Source organism: Sceloporus undulatus, chromosome 1 (assembly GCF_019175285.1).
Source record: "Sceloporus undulatus isolate JIND9_A2432 ecotype Alabama chromosome 1, SceUnd_v1.1, whole genome shotgun sequence".
In the NCBI taxonomy this organism is placed as follows: Eukaryota; Metazoa; Chordata; class Lepidosauria; order Squamata; family Phrynosomatidae; genus Sceloporus; species Sceloporus undulatus.
This window is the reverse complement of record NC_056522.1, coordinates 31,983,005-32,001,057: the sequence shown is the minus strand read 5'-3', so window position 1 is coordinate 32,001,057 and position 18,053 is coordinate 31,983,005. Positions and strand designations below refer to the sequence as shown.

General features: G+C 38.4%; 1 protein-coding gene across 6 annotated transcripts in view; it reads left to right on the top strand.

Annotated features, from left to right (window-relative positions):
* The window catches only part of EML4 (EMAP like 4), a 263,195-nt gene that overhangs the window by 214,183 nt on the left and 30,959 nt on the right, over positions 1 to 18,053 (top strand). For all 6 annotated transcript variants that reach the window (XM_042445215.1, XM_042445217.1, XM_042445216.1 and 3 more), the window contains 6 exons: positions 2,540 to 2,674; positions 7,807 to 7,942; positions 11,330 to 11,481; positions 14,713 to 14,838; positions 14,924 to 15,055; positions 16,963 to 17,030. In XM_042445215.1, the coding sequence (XP_042301149.1) occupies positions 2,540 to 2,674; positions 7,807 to 7,942; positions 11,330 to 11,481; positions 14,713 to 14,838; positions 14,924 to 15,055; positions 16,963 to 17,030 (749 nt within the window). The remainder of the gene's footprint in view (positions 1 to 2,539; positions 2,675 to 7,806; positions 7,943 to 11,329; positions 11,482 to 14,712; positions 14,839 to 14,923; positions 15,056 to 16,962; positions 17,031 to 18,053) is intronic.

Below are 18,053 nucleotides of genomic sequence, written 5' to 3'. Positions count from 1 at the left end.
ATTATTATTATTATTATTATTATTATTATTATTATTATTATTATTATTATTGCTTTGTGGGTTGTAGTAGGAGAGTTGGTATTTGTGTGTGATCTGTAATATAGCGTTGGTGATTTGTAGCACTGTAAATAAAGATAGCACTTCAGGAGATTCAGCTTGTCAGCAATAGCTGGAGAGTTCCCGAAGCCTCTGCATTCTTCAGTTCCTGGAAGACATCCAGCTGCTGTTATCTCAACTGGGAGCTGAGAACCACATTTCTGAATTTTCCAGTCATACTCTGCTGTATGCCAGCATTGGCTATATGGCACAGATGAGTTGCTGACAATACAATACTAATAATTATGCTGCAGCAGGGTGACCAGATGGCCTCCTTTTCCAGGACATGTGCAGCATTTCAGCCTTCTGTCCAGGAGGAACTCCAAAATGTCCTCCAAATTGAGCATAGCTAAGAAGCATGAATTTATATTTATATGAGTGTTCTTAGATTTCATTTGATAATGTTGTACATTTTTCTTGAATGTCTTACATTTTGTGGTGCCTTGTTCTCCTTTGATGTTATGACATCTGGTCACCCTGTGTTGGAGAGAATGTTGCAAAATTGGGGATTGGAGTCATATGTCAGGTCTGGCTTGGTGACACATGCATTGGTTATAATTGTGTACTGTTAAAATGAAGTGATTTTATTTGTTTCAAAAATTGTAATATTAAGTTTTTAACTAATTGTATCTGTGATCCTCCTTGGACCCCACCCTGGGAGAAAGGCAACTTATTAGTTAATTAATTAATTATGTGGTTAACATGCTGAAGGTATAAAGATTCTGGGAAAAGGTCTTGATTTGAATTAGTCAAATATTGGGGCGCGGGATTCATTCAGATGAACTACTGGTTTCCCTGTTTGAGAATGAGAATAAAAATTTGCTAAATAAAGATCTCATATTATTTATCTTATGTGCAGCAAGGTTAGAATTGGTGAAAAGCTGGAAATCATGAGAAAATTTATTAATACAGTATTGGATAAACAGGATATGGGCCATAGCTTTGCTAGAGAAATTAACACATATAGTTAGATTAATCAGAGGTAATATAAAAGACTTACTTGGAAATATATGGAAAGCATATGTAAGTTCTATGTGGCAAAGGAATATTGGGTTTAACCTTGTAATGAGCAGCTGAAATTTCAGATTAATAACTGATGAACATCATAAAGATCATTAATAATAATAATTTATTATTATTATTATTATTATTATTATTAACCTTTATTTATAAAGCACTGTAAATTTACACAGCGCTGTACATACAATCTTTTTAATTGGACGGTTCCCTGCCCTAAGGCTTACAATCTAAAAAGACACAGCACAAGAGGAGAAGGGGAAGAGGATGAGGGCCAACAGTTCTTCTCTACCTCTGAGGCCTGGATCAGGGGAGATGGACTGGAGGGAAGACATAGCAATACAGGAAATGATTCAATAAAACAGGCAACAAAGGAACATCAAATAGCAAGTGACAATTATGCAATGCCTGGGAATGCTTCTCTGAACAGGATGGTCTTCAACTCAGTTTTGAAGCTGGTTAAAGAAGTGATATATTGTTATAAACGTGAAATGCTAATGGTAAAAGGATTGACAGGGAAGCAGTATTATAGTTGGGGAGAGAAGGAAAGGAAGGGGGATATAGAATGAAGAACTGATTTGAAATGTAGTAATATTGATAAATTGTATAATGTATCAGAATAAATTTTAAAAATTGGATTAGATTCCATGTGTTGGATAACAAATCTCAAAATACTTATGCAATATTCAATATAACACTCTTTGATTATTCACCTATAGAACAGATGACCCAGATTAAATAGTACTTTCCCACTCAATAAGTAGACCAAAAAACTCAAAATTTTCCAGAGCTTGATGAACTAAGTGAACTTCAGCCAAGATTTATTTTGATTGGCTTCGTTATCCCTATTATCCAGAATTTAAAGAGTTCTTCATTTCTGTGTGGAAGTTCAATATAAAAAAATAATAGCCTTCTGTTTTCTCTTGAATTGCTTCTACTTTTATTGCATTTTCAGAACAGGGTTCGGAATAGTTTATGCTTAATCAAACATTATTAAAATTTATTTTATAAAAGATTTGGGTAAAGATGAAAGGAGCCCTTCTTTTTACCAAAGATCTACTGTGATACTGATTTGGTTTTTTGGTGTTTTTTTTAAGGAATTGAAATTTTTGACATTTTACTGTCCTTTGTCCCTGGTCCTCACATATCCAAAATGAAGAGTTGCTTCTGCCTGCACTGAGATCCCTCCAGACCATCTTAAATGATAACAGAAGTAATATCAGAAGCAACATGTAGGCTATTGACTCTAACACTGCCATTTTTCTTTTCCTGTATGAGTTTTAACATCTTTCCTGATGTTAGGAAGAGAAGCACTCCTTTCTGTGCCTATTTTGTTTTGTATATTTGTTTGCCTAATGGCAAATCTGATACTTACCTGCATAAATAGAAAGGTTAATTATAGCAACACCCTTTTCTGTTTCAACAGACTACAAATGAAGTTGTACTTGCAGTAGCATTCCATCCGACTGATAAAGACACAATAATAACATCTGGAAAATCTCATATCTTTTTCTGGACTTGGAATGGTAATTCATTAACTCGGAAGCAAGGGATATTTGGGGTAAGAAACATTTTGGCAAATTTCTTAAAGCTGTTATGTGATGAATGGGATTGTATCTTTCTAAAAAAAAAAAGATATAAAAAACTGTTTTCCTTTATAGTCAATATATAAAATTCACTATGTCACTACACATTGTATGCAAATGTACGTTACCACATACATTTGTATACAATGTGTAGTGAGATACTGAACATAAGGACAAAGAACAGCATCATAGAAAACTATTTTGTGCAGGGAGGCTGGGAATGATGTGTCACTTCTTCTTATTGCTACCTGTCATTTTTCTATTAAAATCATACATTTTTCCCCTCTCTCTTTCCACTCAGTATCTTGCTGAAGACTCAAATGCATCATAATACTGTCCATTACATTTCCACTGGGGGAAGGGCAGGGCTTGGGGAGCATGAGTAGAAGGCAAAAATGAACAGTTGGACAGATGGAATGACTTGCTTGTTTGCTTACTTTTTTCATAGATTGGAAAATTGTTCATTTTTTAAGTGATTGGTTATCCCAAATCTGCTCCCCAATATTTGGTTACCATTGTTACAATAATTCTTCCTTCTTGCCAAACTAATTAAAACATCTACTTTCAAAAGTCTGAATGCTACAAGCTACTGGCCTCTAGTACAAAACATACTTCAGTGTCATCCCACCATCTACAGCAGAGCAAAAGGCTTTGCAGAAACCAGCATTTCAACTATGTTGTATTATTCTCCCCCATTTAGTGAGCCCACAATCTTGTAACTGAAAAGATGTAGTTTTTCTTCATGGTCTCTGTGCCTCACACAACAGAGGTTTGCGCCTGCGCAGAGACTCCATTTGGAAGCTGAAAAACTGAGCAGAAGGCCCCACCCACTCCCATGTACTGAGCATGCCCAATACCACGAATCTAACTCCACCTTCAGTTCTTTTTCGTCCACTGCAAGAGAAACACTCCTTTCGGATTGCTCCTTAGCTGAGTCCTTTAGCGTACAGTAGAATCAATGTTTTTTCTTCTGGTTTGATTTTTTTTTCCTGTATACTTCTTGTGATTATCGCCCTTGCAGAGCTTGGATATGAGTTTTGTTTGTTTTTTCTTTGCCTGAATGGGTACCTCGCTTCTGGGCCTCTTATGGCCTCCAGGTCTATTCAAGCTCTGCGCCGATTGTAACCATAAGGTTCCCCTCACTGATGTACATTCTAAATGCCTTTTTTGCTTGGGTGAGTGTCACGTTGCTGAGCATTGTTCCATCTGCCACTCCTTTACCAACACAACCCTTCGCAACAGAGCCCAATGCTTGAAACTTTTTTGTTAGGAACGTTCCCTTTCCATTGCGGAGAAATCTTCTTCTCAGACTGATTCTTTGGCTTTGGTGCCCATCTCCAAACTCCCAAGGATCCCTAAAATCTCCAAAACATTGGCTGGCATCAACATCGAGCTTGACTTTGACTCCGAAGGCCTTAACATCTACAGTGCCTTCCTTGACACTGAGGCCCTTGACATCAAGCACTTTAAAGCCTGCTCCCTCAATGTCACAGGCTACGTTATCTGCTGCCCAGTCTCTTTCATTGCAGGAGGTTCCTTCTGCCTCCCAAGAGAAGCAACATCACAAGACCAAAAAGAAGCCTGACATCTAGGGTGTCTATGATGCCAAGAAGTCTAAGAAGAAGCACAAGTCTAAGGCATCTCTTCTGCCTCGCTTCTTCGGCCTCAATGTCTGCTTCGACCTCAACACTGGTCTCAATGGCAGCAACCATCTTGGAGACTACTCTGGCTTTTTTGCTCCTGGCATCGATACCATTGCTGGCTTCACAGCCACCTGTTTCAGACTCAACAACTGTGATTTTGACCTTGGCATCTTTGAGTGCTCCAGTACCACCTGGCTCAGTACTCACTTCATCTTTACCGACGTTGGTCTCTCTTCTGCCACCAGTTTCCATCTTGGTACCATCACAGATATTTGCCTCTCCGGCTCAGGCTTATAGGCTTTCCCTCTCACCTTTAACACCTTGACACCATGATGTATCTCCAGCTCGATCTCACCGCTTTCCAACATCATCTCAAGATGAGGATGAGTTGTCAACATCATCTTCTAGGCACTGCTGCTGAGATTCGCCTTATACCTCCATGTCGTATATTGGTTGTTATTGAGCGAAAGAATACTGGAGAAAATGCTCTTCTTCCTACCGGTCTTACCCTCCTCCTTATAGAGATTGTTACCACCATAGGGAACCACACTATGACTCTCCCTCTTGATATCATGCTCGATCTCGATTCCAAGCTTCACACCATGTACATGAGTCTAGGCTTGATTACAATACCACCAGAGTGCCTTCACCTTTGCCTCGCACTACTGCTACGGTCTCTCGACTTCCTGAGTCTCTTGTTCACTCGATGCCAGTAGCTCAGATTTCACTGTCGACGTTGATTACAACATCTATCCCTGCTATTATTCCAATTGTGTCTTTGATGTCGATGTCTCAATCTATGCCTCCTCCTGCTGTCACACAGGTTCCTCAGTTTGCTACTCCCTCCATCCCTCAGCAATCTGAGGAATCAGCTTACGACACAATTGTCACTTGTTTTGTCCTCTCCTGTTATTGCATCTGCTCAGGAGGAAGTTGAAGACACCACACCTTAATTCCCTAATGAGAATGTTCAGCTGTTCTCAGATGTGGTCCAGAGAATGGCTTCAGGTCGAGGTCGCTCCTAAGCCGGTGAGTGATCATGTATTTCAGATCATCGATACCACTGCAGTTTCACCAGCTGTTCTTTCCTTCTTGGCCTCATTGTCTGATGTCATGAACCTTTCTTGGCTGAAGCCTTCATCTGTACCACCTGCTTCAAGGAAGCTTGAAGGCCTGTACAAGATTCAACCTGACACAGCAACTTATCTCTTCACTCACCCTACTCCTAACTCCTTGGTAGTTGAGACTACATCCAATCTTCTGGCAAGACCCATTCTGCTGCAGTGGACAAGGAGGGGTGGATGCCTTGACATTTTTGGACGGTGCTTCTACTCTTTGGCTGCCCTTTCTGCTAGGGTGGGTAACATGCAGGCTTGCATGGGTGCCTACCAGAATTTTTGTGAGATGAGATGGCTGCTTTCATCCCTTTCCTACCAGAACAAAATACGGCTGCCCTTGTTAGTCAGCCAAGAAGTCTACTCAGGTAGGCATTCTATGGACTGTGCAGCCAAAGTTATGTCAGGTGCACTTGAGCTCTATCTTGGCTCAAATCTACTGATCTCACAGATGAGGCTAAGAAGTGTATTGAAGATCTGCCCCTTGAAGATAATGGCCTTTTTACGGCTAAGACCAACAGGTCTCTGGACACATTGGCCAAGGCACGCCTTACAGGCCAGAGGTTGAGTGTCAGCAGTCAGAAACAACAATACTGGAAACAACAGTGGCCCCCCTGCCTGCCTCTTCCAACTACTCCAGGTCTATGGTCTCTACTCAATACAGGGGCTCAACAGAGATCTCTATCAATATACTATCCTATCCTTTGGCCTCTCCAATGCCCCCCGTGTCTTTACAAAATGCATTGCAGTGGTTATCTCTCACCTTCACGTCCAGGGAATTAAAGATTTTTCCTTATTTGGACAGTTGGTTGCTGGTATCGTCCTCCGGCACACAGTTGTTCCGAGATGTTCACACCACTCTCTCTCCCCTCACTGACTTGGACCCCACAGTCGATGCCTCCAAGTCCACCGTGGAACAGGTCAGAGTGATAGAGTATATAGGCACATCTCTGGATTCTGTTATGGTTTGTGCCTACCTACCCACCAGAAGGGCAGAAGCCCTTTGGACCCACCTTCGCTCTGTTCTCTGTATGGACCGTCCTACAGTGAGAGACATTCAATGGCTTCTAGGCTTCATGGCTTCCACCACAGTCATAACCTACTTGGCACACCTAAGATTCCAGACTCTACAAGAATGGTTTCTGTCTGTGTTCAGCCACCTCAACAAGAACAGTGGTCAAGGGCTGACCTTTTTATCTCACAAAGTATATTTGTCAGCTGTTGTGCCTAACCAGCCCCCCGGTTGCCGTCTGCAGAGCTCTTCACCTCACCTACCTTAAGAGGTTTTTCAAGGGTCTACACCACCTTTACCCTCCGTTACCCACCTTTACCTTACTCTGGCTCCTTCCTAGTCACTCATTGGTGCTTATGCACTTCACCAGGATACCCTTTAAACCGTCAGCCTCCCTGAGATAATTTATGCTGAAAATGGCATTTCTCGTGGCCATCACCTTGGCCAGGAGGTCTTCTGAGCTGACAACTCATCGGGTTGTTTACCTGTAACTGGTTCTTTGACTGATAATCTGTACCCTCACACAAACCTGCCCTACCTCCCCTCAGTCAGGTCCCTTTCTTCTGTGGTGGACTTGAATTGAAGGTGGAACTAGATTGGCAGGATTGGGCATGCTCAGTTCACAGGAATGGGCCAATCTGATCAGCTTTTCAGCTTCCGAATGGAGTCTCTGCGCAGGCGCAACCCCTATTGTGTGAGGGCACAGATGACCACTTGAAGAACCACAGTTTCATGTAAGCAATCTGTTCTTACCATACTAAAGGTGTAAAGTTCAGCTTCATTACTTCACAGTTAAAATGTAATGATTGGTCCAAGTTCACCCAGTGAGTTTGATGAATCTCTAAGGACTTGGACTTGGATATCGCAATCCTCAGCCCAGTACTCTAACTATTATATCGACTCTCTTATATCTTGCTATTTCTTCATCCAATCTCAGTTTCTCAAAAATGCTTAATTTTACAAAAAAGCATTGTCAGGCCTTCATTTCAAACAATCATGATGTGTCTAGTTAGCCTCCTAATGTTTATTTGTAGAGTGAAATATTTTAGGGGCCATCTAGAGTTCCAAAGACATGGATGTTTCTTCTTCTCACTTACAAAGAAATATTTTTATTATGATGATGCTTTGACATTGGAAGAGGCATTTGTATCTATATTTTCAAATCAGTTGCTCTGGAATAGGTTAGGATGCTATTGCTTCTTTAGACTAAAACATAGATTAATGGGTGAAAATTCAAATCAAATCATTTGAATTATAGCTATTCTGCAAAATTTTGTATTTTTGAGCTTTACCTGTGAATGAGTCACTGTTCTTTAAATGTGGTCTGTTCTTTTCAGAAATACGAAAAACCGAAGTTTGTTCAGTGCTTAGCGTTTTTAGGAAATGGAGACGTACTCACAGGTGACTCGGGTGGGATACTGCTTATATGGAGTAAAACTACTGTAGAAGGCACAGCAGGGAAAGGAGCAAAAGGTACTGCAGTTATTAAACTGACCTGTCAGTATTGTGAAAATACATTAAAAAGTTCATAAAATATGAGAAACTCCAGAAAGGAAACAATACAGTTTCAATCCATTCAGTGTATGCAAGTTGTAGATGCTTTCAACATGCTATATTCATAATCAGGTGTATCTTGAGTATCAGATATATCTTGAAAACTGTATTTCTGTGTGTTTTGCTTCAGCAGGATGCCTACTCATTATCCATTTTTTTGGCATACTGGAAAAGTCATCAAAAGAGTTTTAAAAACACATTGAAATGGATTTAAAAGAGGATTAAACTAATCCATTGATGATAGATTAGTTGGCAGGTACTTGCCATGATGTCAGTATGCTCCCTTCAGGTTTTGAGGCTGTATTCCATGGAAGACCAACTACTGGAAACTGAAAGGAGAGAAATGTTGCCTATTTCAGTACCCCAGAGTCATGTTTTGTTGCAACTAGATCTACAGTGTAGGCATTCTACAAGTTTGTCACCTGGAGTTTTGTAAACAGTGTCCCCTCTTCTGTTTGTGATCTTTCTGGCTATGGAAAGTCTCCCCAGAACTTACTGCTTTGTCTAGTGTAAGAGATAGTATACTGGCCTATTGGTCTAAACTGCCAGCCTTGTGCCCACATATTCAATACTGCTGAACCTCTTTTCTTAGGTGCTATTTAAATATACATATGGTTGTCTACATAGTCCAATAGACAGATTGTGAGACTCACAGTTTCAACTGTCCAATGCTTAGCATAAGTCATACAAAAAATTATGCATAACCAAGGCAAAATGTATAACTTGGATGTTATAACATATAGCTTTGGTGAAGCTATTTTAATATAAAATCATATAATGTATTATTATTCATCTCCATGCTGACTCACATATGAAAAAATACATAAAAATGTTATGTAAAATTATCATACTTTTTAATCTGAACAGATATCAGGTATGAGTTTTAGAGCTTACTTTATTTTTCATACACACACATACACACACACATATATATATATGGCTTTAGCGTGTGATATGCTTTATAGGTGAAGATTTTATTTCAGTTTTAAAATTTAAAGAAAAATTATTATTTGCAATAAGGCATATGTAGGTCTGGCACTGCAGAGGCCTAAGGTAGCTCTTAAATCCAAGGATAATTATTTTCTTTGGCAGTTAATTAAAATGCTGGGGCTCAAATGGGCATGCCAGCAAAAACACAGTGTCTGAACTGGACATTTTAACAGCAAATATATATTTTCAACAAATTTTATTTTTAAAGAAAGGAATAAAATAACAGCCCAATTATAAGATAGATCATACCTTTAATAATATTATAATAACCTGCCTAAAGCAAATTGCTCTTTGCTGTACTTGTCATAACAAATATATCATAATGAAAAGTTGAATGTTTTAATTATTTAAATGGACCCAAGATTTTGTTGAGCTGGGCTTTTTATGCTCAATATGTGTCCTGAATTTATCAAGGGTTTAATTATATTTAAGTCAGAGTGTGTGTGCATGCGCATACATCAAAAAATAAAGTAAACCACTCTCTAGGGATGGCTTGTTAAGTAATGTTGGCATCTTGTACTTTCCTTGAGTTTTATGGGATGCTTTGAAGCTAGGTATACATTTTCTTCATATTTTGTATGCTAGAACAGATGGCAATTTGCAGTTTATAGTATCTGCCCTTTTAAATATTGATCTTGAAGATAGAAAAACCTTTGCAGTAGCAGCCAACTGAACTCATGTTAGTTTGCGTGGTTTTCTAATTTCAGTATTTGGACACGTTCTTATGTGCAAAGCCCTTAAAAGTGGTAATCCAGTTTGCTCCTAAACTGCACTTACCACTAGTTTTATAGAGGTTTCTAATTCCATATGGAGTTATTGTGTGTGTGTGTGTGTTTTGAAGCAAGTGCATTTTAGGCCAGGGTGTTGCTTCAGTCAGTTCATATACATGAACACAAACTCTAAATTGTAAAGACACAGTTAATGTAAGATACCCTCTAAATACTAAAGCAACAGAATGAGAATGAGAGGCTGGGCTTGTTTAGATATCTTAATAAGCCAAAACTCTCCTTTTTGTGCTCAGGCAACATGCTCATACATGATAACTAATTGCTCCCAAATTGTCTCTTTTAACAAGCAGAAACAGCTAAAGAAGGCCCAGATCTTATGTGTATAGTTTTCTGGCCTGTTATGTATGAACAGAGAACTCTGACTTGTCTCCCCTGTCAAGCAGATTTATAAGCAAAAAGCAACCAAGCCACAGTCCTTCTTGATACTGACTGGTAGATCAAATACTGGCCCTGGAGGTTTGGAGCCTTGAGTTGTCTTTAAAGATCTCTTTTAAGACTTCTACAAAAATTGCTTCTACAGCTGCAGAATGCAAGAGCTGCTTACAGTTTGCAATTACTCTTGCCTCTGAGCACTTTTCCATCATCAAAGGCATAGCTTTAAGGAATCAAAGTTTGAAAATATTAGTCTTTATGTCTGTTTCTCTGTTCACCTTGCATGGTTTATGTAGAGAATTACCAAAACTTTATATTTCTAACTTTTCCTGAAATTTAGATTTAAGTAAAAAATAAGAAAAAAAGATTTTAAACCTTAACCTTAATTTTAAAGGTTTGAATCTACAGCATATATGTGTAGTTTTGGTGGTTATATAATATTAGTACTGACCCCTATATGTCCAGAAGCACTTATTTCCTTCCTCCTTCTCTTCCTCCTTTCTTTGTAATAAGTAGAAATGGAGAGTCAGATCGTTACAGCTAATAGAAGTTGACTATCTAGTTGAATATAGCTAAAAGTTCATTTGAGTCACGATTGGCCACAGCTAAGTTCCAGTATGCGTTTGAAATATATAAAGTCTGCAGAGGTATTTTTGTTCTCTTCAACATCAAAACTAGATTTTTTTTAGACTGCCTCAGAACTCCTTCAGAGTGCAAAGATAGGCTTAAACATTAAAGCTGGCATGAGTATAGAATACAAACGCAAGAGGCTCATCCATGTCTCCATTTATTAAGCCCAGATGTAATTGTCTGAATTAGCCCTCTGTGTCTTTGAGACTTACTCATTTTGAAACCAGGTAGGAGAGATTCCATAGTGTAATTAGATTGCTGCTTTGCAACTTTAACCCTAAGATTTTTATATCAAAACTTACTAATAAGGTATACAATACTAATGTTAATTTGTATTTTAACTGTTAGTTGTGTTTGTTTTCTTTTTAAGTTCCAGTATGATAAGCAACTAAGAAAATGTTGTCAATGTTCATCCATTTAAACAAGTACAAAAAATGTAAAGGAAGGAGAACCCCACATCCTCAATCTAATGCCTAGTCTTGTTGTAGGCTGTAATGATTGTGTACTCTTTTTGTTATGACAACAGGTGTATATCAGATAAGCAAACAAATCAAAGCTCACGATGGCAGTGTGTTCACACTCTGTCAAATGAGGAACGGAATGCTGCTAACTGGAGGTGGGAAGGACAGGAAAATTATTTTATGGGATCATGACTTGAATCCTGAAAGGGAAATAGAGGTAAGCAAGATAAATTGCTGTCACCAGAAATATGCAGAAAAACTGCAATTGTGGGGTTTGTGGAGGTGGAGTTGAGGTCCTGTTGGGCTTACTCCATTTATTTATTCAATCACTTCCCCTAACCTGAAGATTTTTATTAGTTGCTATATTTTTATCCAGTCTTTCCAGATCTTAGAATGGTGTGCAAGTTTCTCCCAAGCTTTATTTCCCCAATAACCCTATAAGGTAGGATAGGCTGACCGTGTGCCCACATTTACCCAGTGAGCTTCATGACTGGGTAGTGATTTGAACTCAAGTTTCCCACATATAAACTGAACATTTCTACCCACTACCTCATGGTGGCATTTTTCCTTTTATTGTATTCATCTATCTCCATCAGATAACTTATGACCCAGTTTCACACATTTGATATTGTAGATTCTACTCTTGAAATATCTATAACATAATAGATATCTTAGGGGCCAATACACAGAGAAGTTCACCAGCCCCACAGAAATGAATTGGGGTACATCAACCCACACAGCTTTCTCGGCATTTCAGTTTTATGCCAAAGATGCTCCTGGCTGATTCCTTCCTTGAGTATTTTAAGTTATGCTTTGGCCCTAAACAAGTCCAATATGACCACCATTTTGCTAGCAGGAAAAATTGTAATCTGCTTGACTGATACATTGAACGTCTTCACATGACAGAATACCCTTGTTTCTCTTCAGATTGTGACACAATAAATCAGTAGTTCCCAAACTTGGATTCCTAGGCATTGTTGGTCTATACTGTTCAAACCCCTGGTCATTGGTTATGCTGGCTGGAGCTTTGGAAAGTTGACATCCAATAATATCTGGAGACCCATGTTTTCAAACCATTGCCACAAGCCATAGTTTGTGTTAACAGTGATTGGTTATTTAATATGTGAATTACACTTCAGAAAACAAATCAGATGGTGGTCTGCCTATTCCATTTTTGTTTTGTTTTTCTCCAAACCATTTGTCAGTTCCTTTTTATTAATAATAATAATAATAATAATAATAATAATAATAATAGCTTTATTTCTAGCCCGCCTTTCCAGAGATCAAGGCGGGTCACAATGGTGGATTTAGCAATCCAACAACATACAATTTACAATAAAAACATTGTCAGAAATTTACAATTACATTATATAAAACATTATATAAAACAACAACAATAACAATTCCAAGCTAGCAGCAATTGTAACAACGGTGAGGGGGAGAGGGATCACAACAGAGCTATTGGGGGTATGCCTGTTTAAAAAGATACGTTTTCAGCCCTTTTTTAAATTGGGCTAGGGAGGGGGTCGAGCAGAGCTCGTTGGGGATTGAGTTCCAGAGCTTAGGGGCTGAGGTGGAAAAGGCCCTTTGTGTAGCGATGGCTCGTCTAGCATCTGGAACTCTTAGGAGATGTTTTTCAGTGACAACCCATAGCTGTTCTGCCATCACAGTAAGCCATAGTGTAAACATGACAAAGTTTGCAAGCCAGCAGCAAATGACAGGATATTTTTGGTTAATTCCAACTAGAGTAGACCTATTCAATAAAATGTGGAATGATGAGTCAACATGTAGGTATGTACAGTTAATTAAATGGCTCTACTTTAGTCAGGATTGACAGCAGAATTTAAGATCATAAATTCAGATTATGGTTTGTAACTAGTTCATAAACAGTCACTTGTTAGCAGTGTGCATCACAAGAAGGAATTAACACTTCATTGAAAGCCATATTTCAACAAAGCACATCATGCCTTGTTGTGAGGTATGAATGGAGACATCATAGATTGCCTTAAAAATACAGTTGAGCAAAGATTCGTATCCAAAATTCCCTTATTCCAGTTAAGCATTCCCTTCCCCTGACTGCAACAATTCCCAGTTATTAGAAAAAACAAAGGACATTCTACTCTGTATTTATCAAATATATGGAGTTACCTCATTGCAGTGATAGATTTACAGCCTTTGGGGGACTTTAATATAGCTGTTAGGTAGGGGAAATAGCTTCAAAACAATTCTTTAAAAATAATTAATAAAATGAACTAATGGATGCCAAACTGGATATAAATCAGCATTGTGTTTAGTAAATAGTAACATGAGTGGTGTAGATTTTTATCTTCCCATTCTCTTTGTTAATGTGCCACATTCTCTGTATGTACTCATTATTTAATGCTGAAAACTCCCTCCAGTACTTTAAATAAAATATAATAGTTAAAATAAAATAATGATCTATTTGGCAGCTGTTCAGATGGCTCACACGAAAGAAAAGACAAACATTTATAGGACAATGTTATTAAGAATCTGTTCTTTGTTTGGTTAGTTTCTTAATTTTCTCACAATGCTACTTGGCATAAGAGAGTCAACTAGCCAAAAAACAAACAAACAAACCAGTGGTAGAAATAATAGGGGCTTGACTTTCTGTACTCATGTGCCAAGGTGTTCCCCACAATGACCTTGTGAGATGGTAACAGGTTCTAGTAGCACCTTTAAAGCTAACTAGGAAGAAAATGTTTCTAGTTGCTAGAAATTTCTTCCTCCCAGTTAGTCTCAAAACTGCTACTTGATTCTTCTGTGTCTTTTTATGCTGAAACCATTTTGCTAGCATAGTTTTTTCTTTGAATACTACCTGTGAGATAAATTAGATTGAGAGGGAACAATTGAGTCATAGGGGTGAAACAGGCCACCCCTTTGAGTACCGGATCTGGGCCGCAGCAACCACATCCTGTGGTCCTGGTCCAGCATTTTCCCAGTGCAAAAACAAGCAGAAGAAGCAGAAGCAGAAGAAAGGCAACTGTTCAGAACAGTACTCAAAAATTGCCTCCTCTGAGATAGATAGAGAATGGAATGGGGGCTTCTGGCAGCATTCAGTGGCGTTCTGGTGTGTGGTAAAATGCATCCCCCTTCCGTTCCCTTTCCAGCCCCTTTTGTACCGTTCCATTTGCGTGCCAGGAGCCCTGTGTGATAAACCTACATGTTGGCAAATGTCAGCTTAGCTTTACTTCACCAAGTTGTTAACATAAAATGCTTTGACTCCATTGAAGGCAGGAGAAAAAGAATACAAATGTGAAAAAAATAGCACACTAAAATATGCAAGTAATTGTCAATGGACATCCTCTTGTATATGATTGAGAATTATTTGCTGGAGAGCATATAAGCAAAAATGGCTGTAGCCTTATTATGATGACTGTTATGTTCTGAGATCTATGATACGTAGTTAAAAAGAATGTTTTCTCCTTAGGTTCCAGATCAGTATGGAACAATCAGAGCCGTGGCAGAAGGTAAAGCAGATCAATTTATACTGGGCACTTCCCGGAATTTTATTTTGCGAGGAACATTTAATGATGGTTTCCAAGTAGAAGTACAGGTGAGTTCATTTTCTTTCCCTGTACTAGTCTGTGATGTTTTTGTTTATCATATAACTCAATAATTCAATTTAATTTTGATTTTAGGGTCACACAGATGAACTCTGGGGGCTTGGAACACATCCCTTCAAAGATCTGTTCTTAACATGTGCTCAGGATCGTCAAGTTTGTATGTGGAACTCGGTGGACCATACACTCGAGTGGACCAGGTTGCTAGATGTATGTAACATTCTTTTAAGATAATGTCAGTCATGGTTATAAGATGCTTCTGGTCATAATCAAGTAAAGCTTTTACTGTACTGTAAATTTGCTGTTTAGAGAAAGAATGAATATAATGCAGTGGACCCTTGTTATACACTGGAGTTTGGTTCCAAGATCCCCTGTCGATAACAAAATCTGTGGATGCTCAAGTCCCATTAAATATAACGACATAGCAAAATGGTGTTCCTTATAAAAAAACGGAAAATCAAGGTTCGATATTTGAAATTTATACTTTTTTGAACATTTTTAAACCGTGGATGCTTGAATCCGTGTATAAAAAATCTGTGTATAACAAGGGCTGACTTTAATAGAATTGTAGAGTTGGAAAGGATGCTGAGAGTCATGTAGTGCAACTGAAGTAGAAGAAATCCATAGCTAGTAGTCTGCCCAACCCTAGTACAAGAAATCCAATTCTGTTTAAAACCTGCAAGAAAAGAGAGTCCACCAGATGCTATGGGAGCTTGTTTCACTATCAAACATGTCTAACCATCAGGAAGTTCTTCCATTCCTAATCATTTTTTTCCCTGTAATTTGAATTTACCGAATCAGTTCTGGAGCAGCAGAAAACAAGCTTGTCTTACACTTTTGTCTGGTAGTTTTTCCAATATTTGAAGATGGTTATAATATCTCAATATTTTTTCTTCAAACTAAGTATATCAAGTTCCCTCACCATTTCTCAAAGGGCTTAGTTTCCATACTCACTCCTCGGGACACCATTTTTGGACATGTTCCACTTCTGTCAGCCATAACAAGGAGTGACCAAAGCAAGGATAAGTTGGGGGTACTGCTTTCCTCAGTTGGGGCATTCAAATAATCAGTGGCAGATAACCTGCCATTTATACAAAAGGGCTCATGTTATGCCCTTGACATCTCCAAATGGGTCAGGTTATAGGAGAGACCTACACTAGGGAGATCCAGGTGCCATAGTCATTCAGAGTTCCTGTACTCATGCAGAATGTATAGCTTATGCCATTGAGCTTGATTATAGCCATTTGGGGTTGGGAAATAATGTTTGTATGAACAGGACAAACTGGAAAACAAGACATCATAATAATATGGTTATTAATTTTCTTATACTTGAACCTAGGTTTGACCCTGTATTTGCCTCCTGCCCCACTTCAGTAAATCTAACTCACTCACATGGGATGAATGTATTATTTGTTTCATTTACACCCCATCTTTCTGCCCACAACAGGGAAGGCAAAATGAAGCAAAAGATGAGAATCCTGTAAAGTTCCAACAAAAACAAAGTTAAAATAGACAAAGAGATTAAAAACACATTAAGAACATTTGCCTGCCAGTAGAAGGTCAAGAAAGAGGGAGCCAGCCTAGCATTCCTCAAAAGTTCAAGAGATTGAGAGCAACCACAAAGAAATCCCTGTCTTGAACACTCAGTAGAGAACATAAAGGCAGGGCCCTAAGGGATAATATGGTCATTCCATTCTGTATTATGATTCTTATGTTCCATACAAGATTTGTGAATATTTGAGCAGCATAGATGCCCTCATAACTTCTTTTGAAATTTGGAAGGGATTGCAAAACCAACCACTATATTATTCTGGGGCATTTGGAATTGAGAGCTCAAACAATTGTGGAGCCATATGATGGTCCATAACATAAGAGCACCCAGGTGAATAATTTCATTGACAGACATGCTGTTCTTGTGGTAGAGTGTTCCTTCATTTGTTACTGTGTTGAAGATCAAGATTGTAGGAAGCATGGAGTATGTTGTTTCGTAGCAGAAACTGTAAAATTTGCTTCATTTGGCTTCTTTTAGTCCAGATGGGAAAATTCAGTATGTAAATATCTGTATGAATGTTTCTAGATTTCACCCTCAAATCATAAGACCAAAATGTTTCTTCCAGGAACCAGGACATTGTGCTGACTTCCATCCAAGTGGAACAGTGGTAGCAATAGGCACACACTCAGGAAGGTAATTTTGAACTTTCTTTTTATACTTCTGTTCAGGTAAAACACAGGGGTGAAATATTATCTCCCTTGAAATTTTTATTATTTGTATATGATTGTGAATTGTTTGTTATTGTGGGACATTTAAATCCCACCTGTCTTCCATTACAGAACTCAAAGCAGCATAGAAGCAGCTTAGATGGTCTTCCATTTAAGCCATAACAAGATCCAAACCTAAAGCAAAATGATGCATCTTATGCTTTCAAGCTACATTCCCTTTATTTCCCAATATGAAATCTAACAGAAAAGGAAGACATGTTCAAGTGAAAAAACAAAAGAAAAACTCTTAAATAAGCTTAAATTTTCAAAATGTGAATGGAATTTACCAGCATGCAAACAAAATTAGGCTGATGTGCTCCAGACAAAAATCTTGCCCTTCCAGATTTTTTGTCTGTTTTCCCACCCACCCTGCTTTTGGCAGAAAAGCTGAGGGTCAATTAATCAGCTGTGTAACTGGCTGCCTGCATGTTTTTGCACTGCAGGTTACAGAATTTAACCATTGGCTATGCTGGTTAGAGCTGATGGGAATTGTAAGCAAAATCTTCTGAGGGCCACAGATGTCACCTGTCAATTAAACATAATTAATTAATTAATTAATTAAATTAAATTAAACCACCTGTCATAATCATCTTCATTGTCATCTTCACTTATACCCCACATTGACTCCAAAACTGGAAGTGAAGGTGTGAAGACAAATAAAAATGCATAGAAAAACAAAAGTACAATATACATAATGTTAAATCATGATTAAACTATCTATTTATTTTATATTTCAGAATATTTATACCCCATTCTTCAGCCAGAAAGGGTGTCAAGAGTGGCTTACAAATTGTTAATTTGACAGTTTCCTGCCTTGTAGCTTACAATTTAAATAAGACAGGACACAGAAGGGAAAGGGAATGGCGGTGAGACAGGGAATTAAGCCCAGCAAAGGCTGCATGGTCTTCTCCCCATCCAAAACTATAGTAGTGGCAGTTAAGATGTAGGA